Source organism: Papilio xuthus, unplaced genomic scaffold, assembly GCF_000836235.2.
Source record: "Papilio xuthus unplaced genomic scaffold, Pxut_1.1 DF826933.1, whole genome shotgun sequence".
NCBI lineage: Eukaryota > Metazoa > Arthropoda > Insecta > Lepidoptera > Papilionidae > Papilio > Papilio xuthus.
This window is the reverse complement of record NW_013531716.1, coordinates 7,519,999-7,545,124: the sequence shown is the minus strand read 5'-3', so window position 1 is coordinate 7,545,124 and position 25,126 is coordinate 7,519,999. Positions and strand designations below refer to the sequence as shown.

The 25,126-nt window shown below is 42.1% G+C and overlaps 2 protein-coding genes across 2 annotated transcripts in view; both read left to right on the top strand.

The window, feature by feature from the left end:
- gogo (thrombospondin-1 like protein golden goal) overlaps positions 1 to 25,114 on the top strand; it is a 60,445-nt gene extending 35,331 nt beyond the window's left edge. The window contains exons 3-20 of the mRNA XM_013317709.1: positions 10,804 to 10,903; positions 13,471 to 14,126; positions 14,206 to 14,346; positions 15,708 to 15,886; positions 16,028 to 16,167; positions 16,245 to 16,438; positions 16,896 to 18,742; positions 18,940 to 18,991; positions 19,144 to 19,329; positions 21,281 to 21,469; positions 21,567 to 21,708; positions 22,200 to 22,412; positions 22,490 to 22,646; positions 23,256 to 23,475; positions 23,564 to 23,743; positions 23,818 to 23,983; positions 24,117 to 24,232; positions 24,342 to 25,114. Of these exons, the coding sequence (XP_013173163.1) occupies positions 10,855 to 10,903; positions 13,471 to 14,126; positions 14,206 to 14,346; positions 15,708 to 15,886; positions 16,028 to 16,167; positions 16,245 to 16,438; positions 16,896 to 18,742; positions 18,940 to 18,991; positions 19,144 to 19,329; positions 21,281 to 21,469; positions 21,567 to 21,708; positions 22,200 to 22,412; positions 22,490 to 22,646; positions 23,256 to 23,475; positions 23,564 to 23,743; positions 23,818 to 23,983; positions 24,117 to 24,232; positions 24,342 to 24,854 (5,340 nt within the window). The 5' untranslated portion in view covers positions 10,804 to 10,854 and the 3' untranslated portion in view covers positions 24,855 to 25,114. The remainder of the gene's footprint in view (positions 1 to 10,803; positions 10,904 to 13,470; positions 14,127 to 14,205; positions 14,347 to 15,707; positions 15,887 to 16,027; positions 16,168 to 16,244; positions 16,439 to 16,895; positions 18,743 to 18,939; positions 18,992 to 19,143; positions 19,330 to 21,280; positions 21,470 to 21,566; positions 21,709 to 22,199; positions 22,413 to 22,489; positions 22,647 to 23,255; positions 23,476 to 23,563; positions 23,744 to 23,817; positions 23,984 to 24,116; positions 24,233 to 24,341) is intronic.
- LOC106122046 (uncharacterized protein C9orf117 homolog) lies at positions 16,688 to 18,914 on the top strand. The gene has a single exon (XM_013317896.1). The coding sequence runs from the start codon at positions 16,905 to 16,907 to the stop codon at positions 18,744 to 18,746; it is 1,842 nt and encodes a 613-aa protein (XP_013173350.1). The 5' UTR covers positions 16,688 to 16,904; the 3' UTR covers positions 18,747 to 18,914.
- Positions 25,115 to 25,126: the final 12 nt, after the last annotated feature.

Genomic DNA, 25,126 nt, shown 5'->3' with positions numbered 1-25,126 from the left:
CGGGGCGGCGCGGGGCGGCGCGGGGCGGCGCGGGGCGGCGCGGGGCGGCGCGGGGCGGCGCGGGGCGGCGCGCGGGTAATAAAAAAAAACCCCGCGCCGAATGAAAATATCGAAAACAGTTCGTAGAATTTATCGCGCTGTGAATATTTTCGTGGCGGCGAACAACAAGTGTCGCACAAAGAAATAAATATGTATTTGACAACAAAGGCGCCACGCCACGTAACCAGCAAAATATTTTCAGGGATCTTTATTTTTTCCAAGTATTGCTTTTTATTTCGTCGAAGGGATTTTTTGATTAATTGTAGCGGTGCGTTCCCACTACCTCAACACATGTACAAAAACATATTCCATCACAGTAATATGTATGTCGATTGGAATGTTTAGTGGTGTCGGGAATAGGCTTTCTCTTTTTAATTAAATTAATTACTAGTTAGATATAGAACAAAATGTTGTTTGGAAATAAACAATAATGATTGTCGCAGTATTTTAATAGTCGGCGGTGACACGCGCCACATACAGTCAAAAATAATTAGGCGAAGAACAAAAGCAGTGGCAAATGAAAGTGTCTAAATAATATAAATGTGTGTGCACGCGCCTTGTTACACTTTCGTAAAGAATTTTGGTGAGCGAATGTGTGTCCTACTTTGTCTTGTAAGTTATTTGTATAGCCTCGTTCTGTTGCGCCCTGTTTTTTTTTGTTTAATTAAGTGTGAAAGTTTTTGCATTCTTTTAAGATATTATTTAAATACTGTTTGGACTTTTGCCCGTGGCATCTGTTGGACTTTTATAAAATATGAAATTCGAAATGAAAAATTATGAATAAATATTGAAGTTGTCAGTTATAGGACATATAATATATTAAAATAGTCCACATTTGCGCGGCATTCATTTGATTAAAGCCGGACCGCGAGCCTCGTCCCCTCTAATTAAAACGAGCAACGCGCCTTTTATATTCCGAACATACGTAATACATTTTTGGTAATTAACCTAGTCAAAAATAACTCTGCGGTAAAATATGTTATCTGGTGTAGTTTAGTTAATGCGCTTCTCCACTTTGTAATAAACTTATATCAGCTCTTGATTACATAACATTAGCTGCAGTCAGTAAAGTGGGTAGGTAGTACGTAACTCACTACATAGAACCGCTCAAAGAACTTCTACAAGTATTTATCACGGGGAGATGCCTGTCAATTTTCTTGATCAATCTATCTTTATATTTCTCACTGATAAATATTCTTAAAACTTGAGGCTGCTACTTTATTTATCCCTTTAAAAACATTTTCGCAAGCGTATGACAGTGGCTTTCTCTTCGACCGCTGATCCCACTCAGTACGTAAACTGTCTCCAAGGTATTTGTATTCATGTATTATTTACATAGAACTCATAAATAACTTAACCCTTTACTTATGTAGGTCCCTAAGAAGTTTGGGGAGTAAAGGCGAGGCGAGCCGTGGCGAGGTATGAATGGCGTCGTGGATTAAACCCTAAGTTAGAGCTGAGGGATAATTGAATGTTGAGCGAGAGCCCGCTGACCGCAACGTTTAAATAACATGGATCCACATTCTATATGAAAATACTTGTATTTATATCAGAAAAGATGTGCTTAGTTTTGTATTGTCCAAACCTGCTACATACGTCAGTCGGAATTAAGTACATAGAGGTTACTTTATAGGGGACAGAAGAAGATTTATAAGTTTACAAAACATACTAAAAATATATAAATAAATAAAGTTTCCCATAAGATAACAACCTCACAAATATAAAGACATATCAAGCTATTGTTTTACATAGTAACATTGTTGATATGTAGTGTTCGTGAGGCGGGTGTGGGGGCGGGGTAGTGGGGGGGGGAGCACGCATCACTTACGTCATCTGTTTGGGAACGATTAAAGATTACAATAACAATGCTGCTAAATTTTGACGATTTCACGACAATATTATAACATTTAAAAAAGATAAGTTTAGATATGAGACATAGTGCCACTATCCCACTAATATTATAAAATGAGCAATTATTTTTAATCTATATACGTATATGAATAAATAACATTCATGCGACTAAATAATATATTGATTATTACGATAATTGAAATAATAATAATAATAACGTGACGCAAACTAATTAATTGATGTTTGCAACCTTTATAGTTGTTACAATTAAAAATCAATTTAAATGTTATTTATATTGAGATGAAACAGACTTGTTAGCAGATGAACTTCTCAATCCTCCTCCACTTCGCGCACTGACCGACTCTGTTAAAGGTACTTATTATTTTTATTATTTATAACAAACTTTCTTCCATGAATTAGGTACCAGAACATTAAGTAAATACAGAATAATATTTAACGGTAGAGTTTTATTAATTTTGAAATATACAGCTTCATTGTTTAATATCAAATATCTGATTTAAAGTACAGCTGTGTTGGGACAAGCATATGTTTTTATTTTTAAACTTCATTATTATTTGTCTATTATTGTTCATTTTTAATTTTAGTGAGATAATTTAATGTTAGTTCGGTTTTTTTTAATCTTAAAATAATTTAAAAACGTTGGAGCATCTTCCAAGTTTTATTTTTAATAAAAACCATTGATTTGTTTTAAATATATAAATATTAAACATGATATGATAAACGCGTATATTTTTTTATAATTTTCCAGATGTTCAAGATATTAGTAGTAATGGCGTTGTTGTCAATGAGTTTTGCTGCTCCTCTTGACTTAGAGGAAACTGACTTTGCAAAAGATAGCGCCGACATTGACTTAACCGGCCATGAACCAAGTGAATCTTCTGATGAAGGAGAACCGAACACAAATGGTGTTCAGGCGCCCAGCACGGAGCCAACAGATCGGAGCGCGGATGTCGTCCGCCATAATGGATCCTTCTTGAGTTACCTAGAGTGTGTTGGCGGCCGATATCCAATAGATCCGTACTTCAACCCATATTTTAGAGTCAAGATGCAGGATCCTTTGTACAGACGTTGGCTGAAGCAAAGTAAATGTAATCTGTTATATTATCACTAATACTTCCATGTGATTTGCTAACTTGCCTTTATAAGTCAGTTTCCAAAAATAACATTTTCCATTTTATGTTTTTTTTTTTAAATTATTTTACATAAAAAAAGTATATTCTATTGAGTTGTTTAATGTATTATTTTATTACAAGCAGTAAATATTTAAAGTTAGAGAATTATATAAATATAATAAATAGAGGCAAATGAGTGTTTTGCAAGTTGTGTAATGTGAGAGAAGATTACATTCCTCAGACAATTCTCAGATATATTTAAATTGTTTCAACGATGTACTAAATAACAGAACCCTTGAGATGTGGAGCCTTCTCACACATCTAAGCTTTGAAGTACACACACACACCAAGTTAAACTACAAGTCATATTATTTCTTAACGATAACTTGGAATATTTCCCCATAATTCTATAAAACATTACAAAATGATATCGAATTTTCGTGCAATAACAGTTTTTCATTTTGTCAGTAAATCGCACTTATTTCAACCTGATATTAACAGTATTGAAAAATATATTAATAAAGATTGACATCATTATTCGAATGTGGAGAAAGTTTATTTTGAACGATAAACAATAGATAAAATATTATGAGTTGAGTGAGACAGGGTAATTATAACAGAGGTGTTTACGACTTGTGTAGTTGTAAGAGATCCTAGCGGCGCGGCCGGTGCGCAATGCACAAGTGAACGCGCGCCAGATGCGGCCAACGCTCACAGCACCGCTACTGCACTACAGCGCTCGTGTGATTTGTGAATCGCATTTGTCACTCGACTCTACAGCGCTGAAGTACTTTATTACGTTAACGTAACGGTAATAAAGTGTATCTGCGAGTGAATGCGTCGCTTTCTTGCAGCCGAAATAATTGTATCAGTATACATCGAAATATTCCACTTCTTAGTCAAAATGGTCAGCAACTAAATGATTTTTGTTGAAGATGATTATGCTGTTCTATTCCAATGTAAATTAGCGCTGCTTCACTCAAACCTGTCGGTAAAATCCAGACTTAAGTGCCTTTCCAGTCTTTATCTACATTGGTTTGATACGTAAAGATCGCCGCATGGCATCGTCTGCAACGGCAATAAAAGACGAGTCGAGGGTATTTCTGACTATATTACACAGTACGTGATATGTACATATATCACATACGGTGTAGTAAAGTCTTCTTATGAACTATCTCCAGCTATTATTCCATTTGTGATCAGGGGTTTGCATAAATGTAAAGTGCAACATGACGTGTGTTTGCTCTCAATCGCTAGTCGTTTGTATAGTGGGTCGTCGTCGTGCTGACGACATCCAGCAGCAGTCAATGTGTTGTTGTGTGCGACACGCCGCGACACGCCGCGACACACCTGTTGCACTTATGTGCCGCTCCGCTCACTCGCCACAAATGATACATTCTTCTTTTTAAGTATCATACGACGTACGTAGTAGAGGCAAGAAGTACCAAAGGTAATCCAGCTTTAGGTTTATTACCCAATTGACCTAAAAGGATATTATCTATATGTCTATTCCATCGCGGCTACTGCAACTTAATTTGCCTATTTTTCAACAAAATACAGTAGTTGGGCACAACGCCAGCCACGAACCATATACTCGTATACGTATCTAACATATTAACTCTTCACTAACTCCGAGCATACAAATTGGCCATATTAAAAGGGAGTCTGTAATCTTCGCCTACCCTTGAGGATAGGCAGGTCTACGAAATGTTCATTTGATTCCTTCCAACTTGATTTTACGCGACCCTAAGGTCTTAATTACTACGAAGGGACTTCAATTATCGACTAATTCTTGCGACGAAACGACCTGGCGAATGAGTTTGCCCAAGAACTTAGCAAACTATCGGCTTTGCTTAAATACGTTAACAAACATGACTACATATAGATCGGGTTGTATGTTGTAACTAAGACGGAGAGAATCATTATTGTCTGAACATTTGTGGCAGACATTTCTTAGTAATGTAATTTGATTAGATAAAATCAGTGTTATTTGAGATAATAATCTATTGTTAGGATAATTATAAACGAAACTTCTTATTTAACCTTTAACTATGAATATTTTATAGTTAAAGGTTAAACAAGAAGTCTCAGCTTTTCTTGAAACCGAATAAATTGCTGGCTAATGTCGTGATAACATAAAGATATATAATCTGATGCAAAGAACTCACCCTTGAGTTTACCCCCGACCTTTTCACACAACCTTACCATTAGGAATATTACATTAAAGGTTAGAGTTAACAATATCACAAGAAATGTTGGGGCTTTCTTTGATATTGGTATTACGATACACTTTGAGGAAATTCACTTCACAAAAATTTTCGACACCTAAAATGAGGCTGTATTGAAAAGAAATCTTCTTACAAAATATAAAGGTCCAAGTCCACAACCTCACAGAAGTGAATGAAAAGGAATGTTTATAGTTAATTCGTTACAAAAATAAATCGGTCTATTAATTTAAAAAAAAATGTAGTCGTATGTTAAAAATGCAGGGATGATGATGATATAATTCTATTATAAACATGTTGGCCAACACACACACTTGTGTAGTTCGTACTACACATAACATAATGTACTATACATAATATTGTCTGGATACTATCTGTGGATACAATAAGTTTGAATATTGCACTTTTCTTGTTGTCAACTGACAATAGATGAAATTGCAACGTCTCTGGAGCTGAGACACTTTGACATTTCAATCAAAGTAAACCAGCCGGCTAGATGAGAGAGGTTCTGCGCAACAAACACTTTCCAGTGACGCAACGCGCCACTTAATTTTAAAATCTTTCCGTCGTCAAAGTTTCTTTGTTTTTGTTTAAACTGTATTTTATTTTCTTCAACTTATCAACTTCGTCTTCAAAAGTAGTTCAAATGTTTTATTAATATTCATATATATGTGTTTGGAATACAATTTTTATTCCTTTTAAAATTAAATATCTGTAAATAAACATTGTCGTTGTTTTTCGAAGATCTTTATAGTAAGAATGTGAATGTAATGTAATCTCGGAAGCAAACATCATATAATTTAGCAAACGAGAGCTGTTTCCTTGTTAGTTTGCACCATTTAATCTTCAGTAAGTTTGGTAACACGAACACGTGCAGTCCGGTGGTGATGTCCATGATGTTCTCTATATAAGTTATTAATTAATTTTCAATTATTCGTAATTTTTCTATATGTAAGGATATAATCAAAGGTTAAAAATACAATAGTAAATATTTTATTTTGAAGCTTTCTAATAAGTATAAAAATACATAAGCAAACCGGCCATTCCAGTGATTTTATACACGTAAGTAAATATGTATGTATGTATATTGTTGTTGAAGCCGGATATTACATTTTGCGTGTGAAAAGGAAATTAACTTTCGTGCAGTTCAAGGCTCTTACATTTGATCGATAAGTCCAAGACCATAAAGATTACTCTATTCTTTTGTTCAAATTTACCTGTTACAAATTTATATATTTTGTGCTTTCTTGTTTTATTGTTAAAGTTGCAAATATATTAAACCCAGTAATTTTTACAACCAAACCTTACTTGTACAGTTCTGAACAGTAAATATTTCACTCAGTTAAAATTTACGGCTGCTGTCACGTACTCTAGTATACATACAAAAATAAACCGGGAGCTAAAGTTATTCATAACTTTTTTACATTTATTAAAATGGCGACTCTCTCTGGTAGTTTATAATGTGACATTATTCACGGAGTGTACAAAATAGTCGGCCACTGTCCACTGGTCAGTTTGCGGCCAGTTGTGACAAATGTGTGGCTCAGTTTGCGGCCGGTGGAAATAAATGCGAGGCCTTGGCAGGTCGCGGGCGTGGCCGCTAGATGGCGTTAGCTGGTATTACTCATACGCTGTTTTTGCATACACTCATCTTCTGTTAGCTGAAACGTAATTCTGGAACAACAACGGCTAAACGTATCTCGCTGTAATTTGGCATACTTATAGAATATAGTCAGGAAGAATACATAGGCTACTAATAACGTTTTTTTTTAATTCTGCGGAGACGTAGTTGCGGGCGACAGCTAGTATTGAATATTTTAGATATAAATTTATGTTACACGAGTAAGAAGCTTAGACATTGTAACTGTAATGTAATCGCTAGGAAAAATTTGCTTGTCTGTGTTTGTGTAGGTACTCATATACCAATTCAGTTGGGAATTGTTACACTAAGTTAGTGTTGCGGTGGAGTACACGCGCTCCGTGTAGAGGTCGCTCAATACTGTGTCGAAATAACTCCGTAATGCTGAGCCGCAACTTATGCAAACTGGCTCGTGGATTAAGGCACACAACACATGTTTGCACACGAGTAACGTTTGCTACAGATTTAAGCCCAGTGAAGCGATTCAAGTACTCCTCAGCTCGCTCAGGCTCAAGCCTTGTGTTTGCCAGATTTTATCTTAATTAAACATACGATCTGTGCGCTCTGTTTGATAAATAATATTTACATGAAAATGTTTCGTAAATAATAAACGAGGATTTTAATTGAGAAATTAAAGCTTCTTGATTGCAATAAAATATCTGATAGTTGTAAAGTAGTTTGTAAATGTTATCATCGCATCGCATGCATTTAATTTTATATTATCAGAAAGAAGAATTGAATTAATATCTTCATACCATAAATATGTCTGATTGTACAGTACTACCTACACACTTTTAACGTATGATTGAATACAGTAATGGTTACACTACTGAAATTGTGTTTATGAACCTTAATTCCAACCGAAGTTATGTTAAATCAATAAGAATTGACACACATGCAAGTCTTACCGTATATTATTTGAATGTGGATAAACTGTGGATTAAGGCTATCCTTTCAAAGCTTAGTAAGTAGTTGGGAAGGGCTCAGCGGTCGGCGGCGGACAAACATGTTTAGGTTTGAAGAGCAAATGGTCGGCGAGGAGTTACAAAGGTCTCGTTAACTCGCACTAACTGTTTGACATGAGAACCGTTGCTATTGTCACGTCTACATTGTTGTTCAACAAATTGATGTTGACCCACTGTTTATAAATGAGTATTATTTGATTCCATTTATTTATTTATGCCAATTTAAAAGATTTTCTCTTTCCAATATTTATAAAAATATTTTCTATATCAAGGCTTTTCGTGTATGATCATGTACGTGTGAGAGTAGTGGCAAAGGGCAGTTCGCGGGGCGACGTGCGGGGTGCGGGGCGGGGGTTTGCCGCTATCGAGTGGGGTCAGGGTTCAGGGTTCAGGGCGAGGCACACCGACAGTCGTGGTCAGCGCTCGCGTTTGCGGCGACCATTTGTTATCGCGCCTTCTTTTCGCTGAACCTTCTAAATTTAATTGACCTACAGATGAACTTCCAACTTTTTGTGTTTACATTGATCGCTGATGTCTTGAATTCAAACCTATTACACGATTTTCTCATTATTCCTTTTCGTTTTTCTTTTACCCTTTTTCTTGACCCTTCCTTTATTAGGTGTGGAAGTTATTAGGGACTGCTATCAATGTCTTTAAGCGAGACTTTATACGTTAAGTGTAAAGCTATCACGGATCCATACATTAGTGCCTGACTAAGTACGCCGTTGTCTGGAGACCTCTTGTGCTCACGATGCCGCGCAGGGGGAGGGGATGGGAAGCCCGGGCGAGCGGGAGGGGCGGACTGAATACTAATTACCGGTGAACAGCTGAGACGTGTAGAGTAGTGTAGAGCTCCCTCGTTGAGTACAAGAGGCATTTTAATTTAAGCTGTTTTTAAGTTTAGCTCGAAATTGCTTTTCGTGCTAAAATTATCGAATTGCACTTTATTGTAAGTAATGCACTCAATAATAATATATAAACGCACTATAACATTATGTTCAAGCATTAGAAACAGACCGTCGTTGTTACAGGACATAAATAGTCTTCCTCTAATTATCTTAGTCTTAAGCTGCGCTATTTGTAGTGAGCGATTAGGCCCGGGGCCGCTCGCAGTAGAACGAGCAGCGGTGAGGAACTACTGTGATAGTTATTACACGTTCACAGAATTAATTACTCCGTCTGTTGGTGCGGCTGCGAACTGCTGACTGCAGTCTGGAGGGACGTCTGTTTATTGTTCAGACGCCGAGTGCAAAGGAAGCGCTAACAACCTCATCCCGCTGGCGCAATGCCACTTGACACCGTTAACAGCAGTAATAAGAAGTAGTTGTCTAATTTATTCAATTATCTTGTTCAATTGTCAAATTCCACTATACCGTAGAACTCCATTGGCTTGACAAAACAAGGACAATAATATGTTTTGATACAAATTATAGGGCAGTGGAGTTCTACGGTTTGTTTGGTTGATTTCCTCACAGAAATAACAAAATGTTAAAACTGTTTACTTTCTGCGTTGTAAGCATTACAAACGTTAGGTCTATTTGTCGTTGAGTTCCGACCCCGGAGCGGTTACATTCGATCGATATTTGAATTGCAAATCAAACTTTATTCGATCCCGCGTCCAATTTTACCTCTCGTTTGCAAACCGCCCTCAATTACAGCGCGCCCGCCCGATACAACTGACGCCCGGCACACTGTACATTGTCCTATCAGGAACACCCACAACAATAAAACTGTACACGACTTCAGCGAAATAGGTTCAGATCGAATTGGTGTACATGTTGTGAATTGGAGAAAACGGCCGTCGACCAATGTCAGTAGTGTAAATACGTAATACTTCATAGCTACTTCTAGTTATTATGTCAATAATGAAGCAAATAGATACGTGATACAAATATTTGTCAACTGTACGACAAACAGTTTGCTGTCGATGTATTCGAGAGTAAAATGTAAGGTGACACAACAATACGGTATATTTGCCGTTGGAAACTCACAACAAACATGTCTGTCCCCAACAAGCATACCTTTAATAACTATTGTTGTATTATGTATAATATAATATTTATGTTAGTACTCGTACATACGTGTTACACCATCGTAATATTTATTCTATCTGACAGATTAACGCATTACATTAAGCATTGAGATTATATCAAATATTCTAGCTTCGTAACTAACTATGAGATGAACAATGTATTAGTTTGTAATGAATATTGATTGAGCCATGTTTGATTTGGTGTCGAGTATCACTGCACATGTATGTATAGTGAGTATAATGCCTGTATCGTACCGTGTGGTGATGCACAATTGAGGTGATACCAGTGAAAGCAATACAAATAGTTCGTTCACAATATATGTATAATATCATTTCCACTGTTCGAGCCGCGCGGCTAGTCGTTTAGTGGAAATGTGGTTTAAGTCTCTCCGGCGCGCCGCGCAGACACGGGGTCAGCAGGTCGGCGCGATGTACTCGCGATGTCGTCGCGATGTCGCCGCTCCTCGAGAGACTCAGCGAACAAAGCTGCTCGTTTCATTTCTAATGTTTCTTTTGCTGTTGGCAGACTTTATCACCATAAACTAGCGTAGCTACTTTTATTATTTAAACATTGAATTCCTGCGAAAACATATCTAGCAATTTAAACTTTATTTACTTATTGTTGTTTATATTTTTACATTATTCTTCGTTATTTTATTTTTTATCATTTCTACGATTATACTCGGTCTTTAGGGGATAAAAATTATCACATAACATTAAGAGTATGACAATTTATGCCGCCTCTCTAACCGTCACTAATGAACGCCGGCACCGAGCACCACCAAATTGCCCCAAATAACATAGTACCTATCGTATATTAGTATGTGTACGTACCGTACGCATGACTACACATAAAATAATTGATGAGCCTTTCCGCTTAAAAGCTTTCCGGTTATTACAGTTGCGATGTTCGTTTCAGATTGGCCGCTACTGCGAGCGCGCGGGCGGGCTGATGGCCCGATGACGCAGCATGCGCCGCGTGACCATCGCCGCTTTACTGCGGCTTCTCCTTGTCGCAGGTACTACACAAGCTTCAATGGATTGCAATAATTTCCAAATATACGAATAAAGTTACGCGCTGTACTGGATGGAAATAATGCGTTTTATAAATTTTACTTTGAGGTTTAACTGGTTTTAGTTTTATAATTCAAATGACGTGAAAAATGGATACGCAATGGGTAAGCAGCTAAAGCTTAGCATTTATTAGGAAGCTGGATTTGTGTACCTACATCATAAGGTTATTAAATTATAAATTTGTTATGTGACACGCACACACACATATGAGAACCCTATGAATAAAGTAATAAACGTAGGAGTTTTGAGTCGCTAACGCATAAAGGCTTCGACGTTCGCTTGAAGTCGCTCTTTTATCCATATTTTTATTATTATTTCATAATCAAAATTTTATGGCAACATCTAAGTCTGGTTTGAGAGTGGAATTATGATAACGTTGAGTGTTTACTGCGTGTCCCTCGCGCGTACTGCGGCTTTTTACAGATGGAAACAAAATTTATTACGTAAAGTTTTTATTTTATATTTACAATTTTATGATTCCGTTCGGAGAGGACAACCTCCAGTGAGAAATCGTACTTCTTTTGTTTAACTGTTATCAGTTTACAAGAAGTTTATTCTGTGTGCGTGCGGTGCGACTCGTTACATTTAACTTTTTCTCATTTCTAATTCTTTTTCAAATTGTTTTCGATGTTGACAACAAACATAGAAGACGAGATAATCAAAACGCGTCTTGTCGCGAATCCATAAATGCACTTTGCACAAGTTTCGAACAATGCTAAATAAAAAAACTGACTAAGAAACAACCGCTTATCCTAGTCATTTTTTTCGCATTTCGCATATGACTCAATTGATAAATTGACAAAGCTGTGGAGGCGTCGAGACGCGGAGGAGTGGCTCACTACGTAAGTGATATGTCCTCCCCTCGACGTGGTGTGGACTATATTTTTCTTTATTTGATTTGTATAACATAGAAAACGATTACTTGAAGATTTTGTCATTCCATTCCATATCATATCATTAGAATAGCTTATATACGAATAGTGAAGTCTAATCTATGAGATGTTTAAAATAAAACATAACATATACCCAGATGTGAACCGAGTATGTCGTATGTTCCTCTGTTCGGACATAAGGAAGGTTTATCAATTATCAGTGTCGCTGAATAACCAGGGCTAGGTCTTGCCTTGTCCGCGGGGGCCTGCAGGGGTGTGGGGTAGGGGTGCAGACACATTAATTCCGAGCCATCGGCCCGTCCCGACCCCCGGCGGCCTCAGCCTTCGCATTACCGCTCCATCAACAGACCCACTGCCCGATAAAAACTTATTGTCACGAGTGCGCTATGTCGGAGGTCAATAGATTCCATTACATATAGTTTGAATACATCTGATATACCAATAGATACTTCGATTGCATTGCCTCAATTCAACTGTTTGTGTTCCTTCAAATTCCTTATATGTTTACAGTGTGCCTCATAATTTGTTTTCCATTTTAATAACAATAATTTCAGCTTCTTATAACCAAGTGCATATAACTTCGTTATTACCTTTACAGTAAGTAACAGATGGCTAGGTAGACCCAATAAAAGGGATTTTATAATAAAAACGGACATTTTATTTTAAAGTAGCTGGTGTAGTAACTTCACTGCGGAATTATTAATTAAAATTTCTTGTAGAATTTTCTTTATCATGCTTAATGAATTCAGGTGCGGGGGTCTCGCTACGTTGGTCTCATTTACACTTGACCGCCATTACTGTCTGCCGCACAAATAAATTGTTTAATATTTCATTGGCAACACTTCGCCTTGGAGCAAATTCATTACGCAAACAAACGCCTCATTTAGCTCTGATTCACGGCCGCTAAAGCTGAGACGTTTTAATTTATATAAACGGTTTTAAAGAAACAGCAAGCGCCAGTGTAATGTGACACCACACTTTTCAAACCTTATTGTATACTTGGCAACGTTTAAACGTAACAATGCCATGTCGCAGGTCAAGCGCGTTTGGTTGCAGCGGGGCTGCGGGACTGCTTAGTGCGGAGGTTGCGAGACACTGATACCTTACAATATCTCATATCGCATTATATCATTTCCTGTGCAAAATCTGCCACATCCAGTAAAGTAAAACAGTTCGTGTTGCCAAAGCGGATATTTGTATAATACATACTTATTTCTATGTATACATTAACTGAAATTAAAACATACTTCTCGCTCATTTTTAAACGTAAAATGTATATCTAATAACATTATATATATGTGTGGGGTAGGGGTAGGGGTAGGGGGCTACACTCTTCTCCTTTGTCACACAACCGTTAGTAATTCATATCTTATATTCTTTACTAATGAATTCTCTCAAGTTCGGACGTCACAGAACTAAGTCAACTGTGAGTTGAATTACCAGGCCAAGTTCTATAGGGCCGCCCCTCATCAATGAGAGACCTCGGAACGAGACGCCGATACTACACTTCTAAAATTAAACGACAACTTTATTATATGCAGATTAATTATTACTGTGTCTATATGATTTGAATAAATCTTACGGAACTTCGCGTAGTAACTGTTTAAATCTGTCATTAGGCGGCGCTAGTTTCGCAAACCCATACGGGGGCGAGGAGCGCGTGGACCTCGGCCAGGTATGGGTGGACATCCCGAGCTCGCTGGTCGCGCTGGGCGGGGACGTGCACGTCACGGTGCGCGGGGCGTCCGCCGCTGCTGCCGCAGGGCTGCGCGTGCGCCTCGCACGCGAGGACGACGGTCGCGCTTTACTCGCCACCATGCCCCTCGCGCTAGACGCAGAGAGCCGCATGACGCTGCCTTGCGGCTACTTCTCTAGGGGCGGCACCTACTACTTGGAGCTCGTGGCGGACGGGGAGCGCCCGCCGGCGGAGGACTACGAGGCCGAGGACACCGAGCGCACAACCGAGGAGGGCGAGCGTGTGCGACGGGCGGCCGACGGCGCCACGTTGCAGACGGGCGAGGGCGCGGTCAAGTCGTGGCAGTTCGAGGTGCAGTGGCCGACGGCGACGCTGGACGTGACGCCGGAGCGCATCCAGACGTACCCGGAGCGCGCGGTGACGGCCATCGTTGAGTTCCCGCGGGCGGTGTGCGCGCCGCTGCGGGCGGGCGCCGACTTTTGGCTGGAGCTGCTGTACTGCGGCCACGCCAGCGGCGGCGCCGTACTCTGCGACGGCAGGAATACCAGCTCGCACGCACACGTCCTCTACTCCGAGCAGGTATACGATCAATTGCTGTATACATCATAACATTTTTAATTGTTTGAAATATAATAGATATGCATGTACGCGTGTTCAGATGCACGGGTTCCCCGGGCGGCGCACGATGACGCTGCGCTGCGAGCTGTTCGGGCAGGCGGGGGACTACGCGCTCACGCTGCGCCCCGCCGCGCCCGCAGCCCCAGCCGGGCCCCAGGACCTCGCCGCCGCATTCATAAAGGTCTCGTATTGATCATAGCCCCACCAGGTTAAATTGGTACACTGACAATTTTACATGTAAATAAATTGAGAACTATTGAATTGAAACAATGATGTAGTATAAATCGGTAGACGACAACTTCTTTATAAACGCGTATAAACAGTTGAAGTTATTTACACTATCTGCACTGAGCGCAGCAACAGTCTCCGAGGGCTTTATGATCTGTTTTCCAATAGGAATGTTTCGAGTGCAGTTCGGAATTGTCTTAGAAACTTTTTTGCAAACCGTGGTACAGGTATAACTATGTTTAGTGTAGGTCGTTGTATGTACAAATTGAATTGCGAGAAAAGAAGTTAAACTTTGTTTTCCAATATTGTATACTAACAAAGTAAGATGGCTCGGAGCTGATAGGGGCATCTTGTAGGAGGGTTTGGGCACTTTTTGTAGCAACGCTGAAAAGTCTTGAAACGTTGTTGAAGTCGCCAATAAAGCCCTCGACCCAGCCCCGGCCGAGAGCCACTTAGCCACTCCAGAACCGCTACCGCTGCCCGACATGCTTTTTATGTTTAGAGTCTACAATAGCTCAATAAAAAAAAAATTAATGCTCTATTTATAAGAGGTATGTAAAAACGCGCTAAAGAAATTCCTTTCACAATAACTTTGTAATTTATAATTGTAAAGTCATAAATATCGTTTAATTAGTAAATAATACACACATAAACTGTAACATTCGCTCATAGTCTGCAATCTGGAAGGAGATGCATATCTTAGAATTGTATTAGCGAGTAATGTCATCATTTGCACTCGAATAGCGAATTGGGCGCAGCCTGCAAATTGCAAGTTGAAACACTGTTACTATTTTCTTTTGTGTATATTTATAAAATTGTTTTAGGTTTAATGTAAGTATATTTTGTTTTTAAGCCGAGCAAAAACTAAGTAACGAGTGGTTCAGCCTCTAAAATGTTTTTCGTATGTTTTAAAATAGCAGCAGTAACACAATTTTTCCATTCGCCGTCGACTTTAATAGACGCATTTAACGACTTTACAGTCTATTTATTCAGCAAAGTTGGAACTGCAGCGGCTGCAGCAAACGTTTTAATATTTGAGGCGCTGAGTGCAGTGTCGGGGAAGCGAGCTAGTCCGCCCGAGCGGCGCGCGTCTCGCTCGCTCGATACCACGCTAACAAAACTTAACTTTTTATACGTTTTCATATTATACTTGACTTCAAAAAATCATGTACTTTGGAACAGCATTCGCTCACATACTATAAAACGCTAGAAAACCTTTAAATTTAAAATGGATTAAGTTGTAATCAGACTTCAAACGAATACACGTATCTTTGCCAATGTAGTTTTTATATGTTGTTGTGGTGGTCGGCGTAGGCGGACTGGTCGGAGCAGTTCGTGCTGAACGTGCGCGGGGGGTCGGTGCTGCCGTGCGGTGCGGGCGTGCGCGTGCTCTTCCAGTACCCCGAGTGTGTGCTCGAACGCGCCGACCGCGTGCGCGTCTTCGGCCGCGACCGCGACCGCCTCCGCTACGTCGCCGAGCGCAGGGTCACCAGGTCGAGTACACCTCGCTTACTGTTGTCTAAGCAACCCAAACTATTTAAAAGCATGTTACAGACTATATACACATAATATACCCTACTCTAGTATGTCACAAATCTGCTGGATGACTTCACCTGTCGCGTTGTGTTGTGTAGAGGGCAGCACACCGCGTCGTTTGACTGTCGGCTGTTCAGCGAGCGGTTCCCCGAGTACTGCTTCGTTTACGTGTCGCAGGCGGTGACGGGCGCCGTGGCCGACGTGCGAATGGACTGCCTGCCCACGCTGCCGCTCTCAGGTACGTCGTGCTCCAGCCTTAGGGCCTCCATGTCCTTGCACATAGGGCCCCCATCTTACAATGGTTGTGTTGTGCAGAGGGTGGGGCGGGCGCGTGGGGCGCGTGGTCGGCGTGGTCGGCGTGCCCAGCGCCCGCACACTGCAGCACGCGCACGCGCAGCCGACACCGCTTCTGCGACTCCCCGCCCCCCGCCTACGGCGCTAAGTACTGCGAGGTAAATCTGTTTCCGCATAGTTTTAGGTTAAGTAGTAAATTGAGAGGATTAAAATGTGTATAGGAAAGCCATCACTTGCCTAACAGTATAATACATTAGTTACATTGACGCAGATGAAAAGTGATGCGATATCAGTGGAATTTTTATTTTGTTAGTCAGCCTTTAATATACAATAAGTAGAGTGAAAGATCCCTCTAAAAGATTAAAAAAAAGAATTTTTCATACTTTGTTTTATTTTCTTGACTTTTGCGTTGACGTATGCGGTTAGAATTAATAATAGAGATACTAAAAATAGTTATTTTCAAGCAATGACCTATACATTGACAGAGTTCAGTGTGACATATACATACATGTATATCTAATACATTTCATAATAATATTTATGGCAAACTTTTGTTGTGCGCAGACAACGCGTTGCTGGGCAACCGTTTGGTCGATAATTATCGATTCCCACACATTGTGCTTTGTTACATTGAGTATTTGAATTCGTTTATTTTCATCGTGTTATATTTAGTGTGACATCATGCCGCCTAAAAAAGAAAAAGGTAAGAAACAAAAACAGGAAGAAGCCCCGACAGCGCCCACAGTCACGGAGACGGAAAAAACATTTTTCGAATTGGAAATAGCAGATTGCAACAGAAAAGTCGCAAGACTTCGGGCCTCCATTGAAGAATACGAAATACGGAATGAGGAGTTACAGAAAGCGTACGATAAGTTGGACGAAGACCGCGCAGATATTATTGCATATCTCAAGAAAGTGCTCAATACCAAAAATGAAGAAAACGTCGAGCTGAAAGAGAAAGTGAAAGGTCTGGAGGAAATCAGGGAAATAGAAACGGCTAACTTTAAGAAAACCGTGTCTGAACTGGAAAGAAATTTTACCGTAATGAAAGAACAACTGACTTCTGAAAATAAGTTGTTAGCAGGTAAATTAAATACACTTGAAGAATTTAGATGTATAAGAGATGAGTTAATGAGGAAATATGAGAAACAGGAACAAGACTTTAAAGACCAAGAGATGAAATACAAAAGGATTATTTATGACGCTGAAAAGAAATTTGTAATAGGTAAAGATAAATTAAAAAAAGAAATGGAAGGCAGACTGTTACAGCTAGCCCAGGATTTTCAAGACGCGACTGAACTTAGAGTAGCGGCGTCCACTCACAGAGTGATCAGGGAAAACATAGCGATCAATAATGAACTCGATAACATATTGTCCGCGCAATCCAAGTTAACTGACCTTAATGAGAAGTTCAGGGAAAGCGAGAGAAATGCTCGCATCTCTATGGAACTAGCCGAGGAGGAAAGAGATAAAGCTATCAATAGAAGTATCGTCCAAAAGAAAGTGATCGATCAGCTCACAGCGGCTTTCCAAAATATAAACAAGGAAAAAGCTTTATTCGAAAAAAGAAACTATGACTTCGAAACGTTGCAAGTGAAGATTCAGAAACTAACCAAAGAAAATGAGAACCAGTTGTTGCAAATTCGTATTCTAGAGCAAAATCTTCACGCCAAAATGACTGATGAAAATAAATCTATCGTTGAAACGTCTAAAGTTAATAAAGAAAATGCTAAGCTGAAAAAAATATTAAAAGAAGCGGCAACAGCGATCCAGGCAGCTTTGAAATTAGACGAATGGGCCACCACGGACAAGAGTCGTGACATAATGAATAGAGAACTATTGCTTTCGCGCTTGCTATCAATCATAAACCAATATCGCGAATTGCATAAAGCCGACTCCACAGATACTATCGCTTCTCTAAGTAAAATATACGAAGAAGGCGATTTAGGATTCGTCCCGAAACCGTCTTCGAAGAAATCGATGGGTTCCACGGTCGCTCTAACATTATCTAGGGAAACACTCCCCGCTGAAAAAGAAAGCGCTGTCTCGATAGCGGAGTCCACCTCGACGATAGGCAGTGTCAAAACCATTCCTAGTATGAAACTTATCCCTCCGTCGTCGGTACAGGATGTCACCGTGAAACAAAGCATCGCCTCGTTTGTGACGTCATCTCACTCCTCGGAGACTCCGGAATCCTCCGAGAAAGAAAAGGAGGACGAGAGCGACGACATAGAGGCGCAACTCGTTAAAAGTAAACTGGAAATACAGAAATCGATAATGAAAGATTTGGCGTCACAAAGGAGGCTGAGCTCGCGAGCCAGGCTCTCCGAAGAAAAACAGAAGGCATTGATGTCCAAGTCCGTTATCTTTGAGGAAAAAGACGATGAAAGCGTAGAGGGCGAAGGGCGTCAGGCGGGAGACTCGGAGGCTGTGACGGGCGAGGGTGAGGACTCGGGGCAGGAGGAGCAGACGCCTGACGGTGACAAGGATGAGGAGCAGCATAAGGAGGAGGAGCCCAAGTGAACACGTCTAGTATATATGTAGAATTTCTAATTGTCACATTTTAATTTTTCAGACTTACTCGTTTAAAAGAAAAGACTTTTATGGTGTTTATGATGTGTACTTTTATGATATTATGTTAAGTATGTATTGATGGATTTATTTTGCTAAATGTATTTCAGAATAAAGTGTAAGAAGATAAAATATTTCATTTCAGGTTACGGTTACCTTACCTTAAAAATACTTTAGATCACCAAGGGTACTTAAGAGTAATATACCACATGTCAACTGACATAAACTTAACAATTTTATTATAAAAGTCCTTCATTTTCAAACTATTGCTCCCGGAATGACACCAATAGTCCACGACGGCGCAATGCCGGGCGCTCAGTGGAAAAGGTATTAAGAGCGAGTGTGTCAGGGGCCGGCGGTAGAGCTGGCGGCGTGCGAGTGCACTGCGCTGGCATGGGCGGGAGACGCGCCGGCCGTGGTTGCGGAGGTGGGCGCGCGCTGCCGCTGCGGCTGTGTGCTACACCTCGCGCCCGCCGCACGCCTGCTGGCCGGCTCGGCGCGCGCCTGCCCCGCGCGCTCCTTCTGGCTGCTACAGGTCTATACTTAGGAATCATTTTTTTTCGATTTTCGACTAACTGTAAAACTTCGAATAGTAAAGCGATCACAATGGCGCTCCCTTAGCGCATAATTAGTATAAGATATCGATTATTTTTAACAAATCTCTCTACTGTCTCTACTGTTGCGTCTTCTTAGTCGGGTTCCGTCGTAACCGTTATAAACACAATGTTTCTGAAATGGTAAATTTTGAAATGTTGTATAAATTACCCCCGGCCCTAAAGCTGTCAGGAGCATTCGCTCAAGTTGCCGGCGCAAGGAACTTGCCCGCGGCAAACTCTTGTTTGTATTATTGTACTTGGCGTAGTCAAAATACCTGGCAAATGTGCCTGCGCTGCCGACATGCTTATTGTTTTTTAAATTAATGTTTAATATTAAAGTTAAAAGCAAATAAATAATGTTAGTTAATATTCATTTCTGTCTTTCCAAAAGAGGTCGCAAGTCGGGAGCAAACGCTAGTTTAGCTTTAGGTTGAGTTGTTAGTTTAGTTAAATAGTATGAATATTGAGTTTGTAGCACAGGCAAGCCGTAGCAAGTTATCTCGTCACTGACCGGTTGCGGCAGCTTTTAACAAATGGCCTCGCAAACTCTTAGCTAACTTAATTACCGACGTAAATTGAGATACCGTTTTAGTTGAATCGATGTCCATACAGTTTTATTTCGTTATAAATACATTTACAACAAACTGAAAACAAGTTGGAAGTTTGTAGAAGTAATTATTGCCCGCTGATTGAATTATTCGATTTGAAGATTAGTAATAAAAGCAATAGACATTTCATATTTTAATCTTTATTGATGTTGTTTGGTCTAAATGAAATAAGGGATAACTTTGCCTTAAAAATTATAATAACTATATCTCGTTGAAATTGTAAAAGAGGCGATGGCAGATATTATTGCATTTTGCAGGAAGTGTTGTATTTAGGTTCGAGCACAGTTCCCGCAGCGCATCACTCGATCGTACAATGTTATGACGCATTTTTCTTCTCGACATTTAAATTAACCATCACTTCATTATTTACGTGCATGTACAAATTCAGACCGCTCGGGGACGCTGCTATATCAAGGGAATAGTTTACTAGAGTAATACAAACTTTTGAACTACAGTTCAGAGCGACACATCGATCTGACATCGCACGTTACGATTCTAGACTTAATTCTCATGTACGATACCAATTCCGAAATAGACCCGGAATCGTCCCAGTCCCGGCTGGAGGACAATGTTCGCGCTCCAATTAAACTTGACTACAATTAATTCCCTCAGCGCGGAGACGAGCTATCGCTAAACGCCAAACGACCGTCGACGAAACAATTCCACCCACATCAATTTATCTTCGCTTTGTTCCCGACCAAGTTATGCTGTGTTTAAGCGTTGTTCAAAATTGTCATAGTGTTTCCGTGACGTGTGATGTGTCCTGCACCGTATGAATAATAAGTGAAAACGTTTTGTAATTTGCAGATTGTTTTTATGTTTTAACTTAAGTATATAAATTCAATAAAAGTTAAATAATTAGTTTTGCCGAGTTAGAACTGCCCTTGACATGTAAATGTATTTAAATTAAAACTTGAAATTAATTCAGTGCGCGGCGGCGAGACCAATTACATCTGTTTCTACATATAATATAATACAATCATACGAATTTCTATAACAACACGTAAACAATTCCAACAAATTTATTACTAAGTTATTATAATTTTAGAAGAGTTGCTTAAAGTTTCTAACTTTAATTGAGTTATTAATTTCTGAAACCAAACTGTAATTACTTACTCTTTAAAGTATAGTGCTGCCGAGACGTTTTTAATATTAATAGATTGTGCGAAAACTAAATAGAATGGCCTCAACTTATCAAGTTATCAGACCGCTTTTGTTCTCGCTGTTCCCTCACCTGATGAAGAGCACCATTGATTGTATGGATTCATTAATTTAACTTGAGCTCGTGGGGTGGGTGTGTGTGTGTGTGTGTCAGGCGGAGGAGGGTCTGAGGGTGCAGTTGCGTGTGGAGTCAGTCCGGCTGCCGTGCGCAGGGCAGGCGCTGCGGGCGCGCGACGGGGACTCGCTCGGGTCGCCGCTGCTCGCCGCCTGGGACGGGCCCGACGCGGCCGCAGAGGTGCGCACACCTTTATACAGCTCTTAGAAGTTTACATTACCCGTCTTTCTTTCTTGCCATGTAATCGTTGGTATGTTGTATGACTGGAATATCTTTGTGTGCTTGTGCGCAGACGCTGGAGGATGGCGAGGGCGGGGGCGTGGACGGGGGTGCGGTGCAGGTGTCCGGGGGCCGGCACATCCTGGTGGAGCTGCGCTCTGCGGACACCAGCGCGCGCTGCGCCGGCGGGTTCCTCGCGCACGCATACCAAGTCGGTGAGTGTCCCTTCTGACCCTCTTTGCTTGAGTACATACATGCTTTGGTTATACATAATAAAAAAAAATTATATATGTACCCGAATGATGATTTCTGGTGAGCTATCGAGTACGTCGAATTTCTCAAACCACCCAACTTGTAACAACAATTTCTATGATTTTTGATTGGAATTTTATTACTAGTTTAAAAATAAATTTGTACACGTTATAAAATCGTAAGTGAAATCCTCTTCTAATCTTAAGTCAAAACGTACATTATTTAAATCCCCCATCCCTCGCGATGCTCGGCGTGGTCACGGCGTGGCTCACTCCTTTGTTTGTCGTATACATACGGCCGCCTAATTTATTAGGCGTACGTAAAGGAATTTTATTTTTCGTGCTAGTTTTTAAAGTCCGCCTTTCATCTCAAATGTAAAACTATTTAATAAATAGTAAACATTACTTGTATAAGATATTACGTTGTGACGAGTACGTAATTTGCGTGTACTCAGAGCCGTTGCTGAACCAGTCTGCGGCGTGGGCGCGTGCGGGTGCGGGGGGCGCGGCGGGCGCGTGGTGGGCGGGGGGCGGAGGGGCGCGGGCGGCGGCGGGCGCGCTGGCGGCGGGCGCGGCGCTGGCGGCGCTGTCGCTGGCGCTGCACTCTGCGCACCGCACGCGCGCCTACCACCGCGCCGCCGACAAGGAGTCGCTGACCGACAGCGACGGTGGGTGCCTGAGCGCGGCAAGTGCCCGACTGCGGGTGCGGGCGCAGAGTGAGCAGCGTGAGGTGTTGTGTGTGCAGCGTGCTCGGCGTCGCTGGAGCTGGGCGAGAGGCGCGCGGCGTCCCGCAGCACGCTGCTGTCAGAGGTGGGCGGGGTGGCGCTGCGCCGGCTGCTGCCCGCGCGCACCGGACACACGCGCCTCAGGGACGCGGATCGCAACTCGCAATGCACCCAAAGGTTTCCGCTCCACTTAAGAGATAAAAAAGTAAAATTAGTAGAACTGACGGAGGACTACGCTTCGGTAAGGTGTTACAATACTTCACGCGGACACATTGCATGCTACGTGTCACAACGTGCTGGGTGCTAATAATACAAAGCGACGCTCGCACTCCCTATAATTATTTGTAAAGTTCCTTAGTACGATCGATGAGATTCTTCGCGGAACCCTTTACTTGTTGATTACTTAACTAAAACAACGAGCGTCACAACTTGTTAAGTTAAAATAAAACTTAAATCACTCTACTCCGCAGAACGGAACCCCCGGGAGGGCGCGGGAGGGCGCCGGAGGGCGTGGGAGGGCGCGGCATTGTTTGGCCACGTTCCGCTCGTTCTGCAATGCCGACTGTTGTTGTATTAATTGTTCTGACGTCATCATATCGCTTTGTAATTGGGAGAGGGCTCGCTTCTTTATTTCAAGGGCCGTCCTCATCGGATTCATTAAGCAAATTGAGAACTAGTGATGGAGCACATTTTTTATTTATGTTTTTGTTTTGTCTTAAGTGCATGCACTCTGGTGAGTCGCTCGGCAGAGATAGCTAATATCCCTATAATATTTTTTACACACAGGGACGAGGAGCAGGGCACGGACGCGGAGGTGGAGGCGGATGGAGAGGGAGAGGGGGACGAGGCGAGCGTGACGAGTGCGGGCAGTGCGGGCAGTCAGACCACCGTGACGCCGGAGAGCGTGTCTGCGAGCAGCGCGCCCCCTTGCGGGGGCGTGGGCGGGGCGTCGTCGCCGCTGCGCCGCTCGCGCACAGTCTCCGCCACGCACGTCACCGCCTCGCAGGTCTCTTCTCTTTCTTCTCAGGACTTTAGTAAATCCATCAGTTGCCTTAGTTCATCTTACTATTTATTGGAACGGATCTAATCTGTAGGAGATATGTGCGGCCCTGACGTCGAGGAATCAGGCGGAGACGTCGCAGCTGACCGCCAGCAGCACCTCCGTCAGCGGCCGAGAGGAGAGCACGGAGGACAAGGACAGGAACAGCGCGTGGGAGCGGGACGGGAGCGCGAGCGGGGCCTCCTCCTCCACCTCCGCCGCCACGCTCACTAACGTAATACGAACACAATGTTTATTAGAAGCTATTCAATGGTTAATGTAGTGATGATGTCTGGTTGTGCGCGGCAGGGCTGGTACTCGCCGGCGTTGAGCGGGGTGTCTGCGGCCAGGATTCGGGACAACCCCAAGCACACGAAGGAGTCCTGCAACCGCAAGCTGCTCAAGTCCGACCTCAGCCTCACCTCGCACCCCGAGATGGAGATAGACTACTACGACTATGAGGTCAACAATGCAGGTAATACACAGACACAGTTGACGGAGCGACCGGTCGCACGCCGAGTGATGGTGGTGTTGGCGTCGAAGCGGCCTCCGCTTGCTCCCCAGCCGGTGTGCGTTACAAATGATCGGATGTTTCCTCATCGTTGCAGGTTCCGTGCCGGGATCTTATTTAGGCATGGATCCGGCGTTTTTAGTCTGGATCCCGCCGATAGAAGACGGCGACATCATCAAAGAGATCGACGAAAATAAACCGATCAAATATGAGGTATTTTTAAGCCCTTTTTGATTCCGTACAAAAAATATTTTTTGTGCTCGTCTCGTAGTCCATAATGCCGTAAATAAATATCCAAAAACTGTTTCGTTCTTTCCCACAGGAGGTCATCCCCGAGGAGTTACGTCCGGACCCGGGCAGCAACCGGGAGTCCCCCGAGGAGAGGCCCCGGGCCGGCGCCCTCGGCCGCTCCGGCGATCACCGCACGAACAGATCCAACGAGTCCATCAGGTCCATAAGGAAGGTGATGGACAGAAGCAACATCATCCACCCGCTCAACTTCAGCATCGGCGACCTGCAGCACTCGCCTACACTCAACAAAAAGAACAAAAGGAAAAAGGCGGAGAGTCCCGTCTCCATACCGATGAAGGATCTGACTCTGAACATGTCCCCGGTGCGCGTGCACAGGAGGGAGCGGCGACACGACCACGACGACTCCTCTACTCTCAAGCGCATCCACGATACGTCCAGGGAAAAGGACGACACGTTAAAAAGGTCGGACGTCATCGACCTGAAGTTCGCCGACGAGACGTCGGACTCTTCTAGCGATATAAAGTTCGCGGACGACTCGCCCGACAGCAACCGGCTCGCCGACAGGTACGAGCTCGTGGCGTAGACGTGCGCCGCCGCCTTGTTGTCGTCTTGTTGCCGCCTTGTTGCCGCCGTGCATTATCATCAATCAACAGATTTACAAAAATCATTAATATGATAATAAAAATAAAAGGTAACAAAGTTTGAGGTGATAAGACGTATCAAAATATTTGTAAACATAATGGTAAGCAGCGTTGTCGTTGCTGATCTCAATAATGGTGTTACTTCAATGTAACACGATCTATCCCGACAGTGAACGCTTGCGTCACCCCCACACCCCACACCCCACACCCCCAC

What these genes read in the sequence shown, in the direction of transcription:
- LOC106122046 (XM_013317896.1), top strand. Translation starts at nt 16,905, where the DNA reads ATGCCGCCTAAAAAAGAAAAAGGTAAGAAACAAAAACAGGAAGAAGCC.